Source organism: Galeopterus variegatus, unplaced genomic scaffold (genome assembly GCF_000696425.1).
Source record: "Galeopterus variegatus unplaced genomic scaffold, G_variegatus-3.0.2 Scaffold2523, whole genome shotgun sequence".
Classification (NCBI taxonomy): domain Eukaryota; kingdom Metazoa; phylum Chordata; class Mammalia; order Dermoptera; family Cynocephalidae; genus Galeopterus; species Galeopterus variegatus.
The window spans coordinates 171,718-173,145 of NW_007728634.1; the positions used below are offsets into that span (position 1 = coordinate 171,718).

The 1,428-nt window shown below is 44.5% G+C and overlaps 1 protein-coding gene across 1 annotated transcript in view; it reads right to left on the reverse strand.

The window, feature by feature from the left end:
- Positions 1 to 336: 336 nt before the first annotated feature.
- The window catches only part of CCR5 (chemokine (C-C motif) receptor 5), a 2,617-nt gene continuing 1,525 nt past the window's right edge, over positions 337 to 1,428 (reverse strand). Inside the window, exon 2 of the mRNA XM_008582128.1 lies at positions 337 to 1,211. Coding sequence (XP_008580350.1) covers positions 484 to 1,211 — 728 coding nt within the window. The 3' untranslated portion in view covers positions 337 to 483. The remainder of the gene's footprint in view (positions 1,212 to 1,428) is intronic.

Here is a 1,428-nt window from a genome sequence, read left to right on the forward strand (position 1 = left end):
AATCACACGTGAAAGATGTTATGTCTTAACTAATTGCTCCCATGTCTTTTCTCCCCATGGCAAGACAAAGACCTGTGTTAAGCACATTTACAATATGTATGTTGCCTTCCATAAGGTGAGAAGCTGTACATTTCTCGATTAATTTTGTTACTTTTGTTCAGGTAACCAAACTCAAGAATCAGCAATTCTGTGAAGATTTTTTTTTTTAATGATGAACTTTTGCAGTGAAGGGGGAGTTTGCCAATAATGATGTATGCGAAGGGGAGATGAGAAAGTTGCTATTTCATCAATGTATTTTGACTCGGCTTTCTAGAACTGATGGCCTAAAAAGATCTAATATACTTAAAACAGATGCCGAATAGATGGATGAATCTTAGACCCTCGATGACAATAACTTCCTTTTTAAAAGAACCCCCAGACTGTGTATAAAAACTGAGTCATATGCACAACCCAGTCCAGGTAAGAAGCCAGCTTGAGTCCAGGTCACAAGCCAACAGATATTTCCTGCTCCCCAGTGGATCGGGTGTAAACTGAGCTTACTCGCTCAGGAGCCTGTCGCTGGAAGATGGGACAGCTTTTGCAGAAGCGTTTGGCAATGTGCTTTTGGAAAAACATGGAGAGATACCTTCTGAACTTCTCCCCGACGAAGGCATAGATGACAGGATTGATGCAGCAGTGTGTCATCCCAAGAGTCTCCGTCACCTGCATGGCTTGGTCCAGCCTGTTGGAGCTAACGCAGTTATTCAGACCAAAGAATTCCTGGAAGGTGCTCAGGCAGAGGACAATGTTATACGGAGCCCAGAAAAGAAAGTAAACAATCATGATGGCGAAGATGAGCCTCACAGCCTTGTGCCTCTTCTTCTCGTTTCGACACCGAAGCAGGGTTCTCAGGATTCCCGAGTAGCAGATGCCCATGACAAGCACAGGCAGGACCAGGCCTAAGATGATCATCTTTAATGTCTGAAATTTCTTCCAGAAATGATACTGACTGGTTGGAAAATGAGGGCTGCATGTACAACGAAAACCTTCCTTTTGAGATTTGGTAAAGATGATTCCTGGGAGAGAGGCAAACACAGCCACCACCCAAGTGATCCCACTTGTTACCACCCCAAAGGTGACTGTCCTGGCTTTTAAAGCAAACACAGCATGGACGATAGCCAGGTACCTATCGATTGTCAGGAGGATGATGAAGAAGATTCCAGAGAAGAAGCCTATAAAATAGAGCCCTGTCAAAAGTCGACACATTGTATTTCCAAAGTCCCACTGGGCTGCGGCATAATGAGCCCAGAACGGGATGGTAAGAAGGAAAAGCAGGTCGGAAATGGCCAGATTGAGCAGGTAGATGTCAGTCATGCTTTTCAGCTTTTTGCAGTTTATCAGGGTGAGGACGACCAGTATGTTGCCCACAAACCCAAAGATGAACACCAG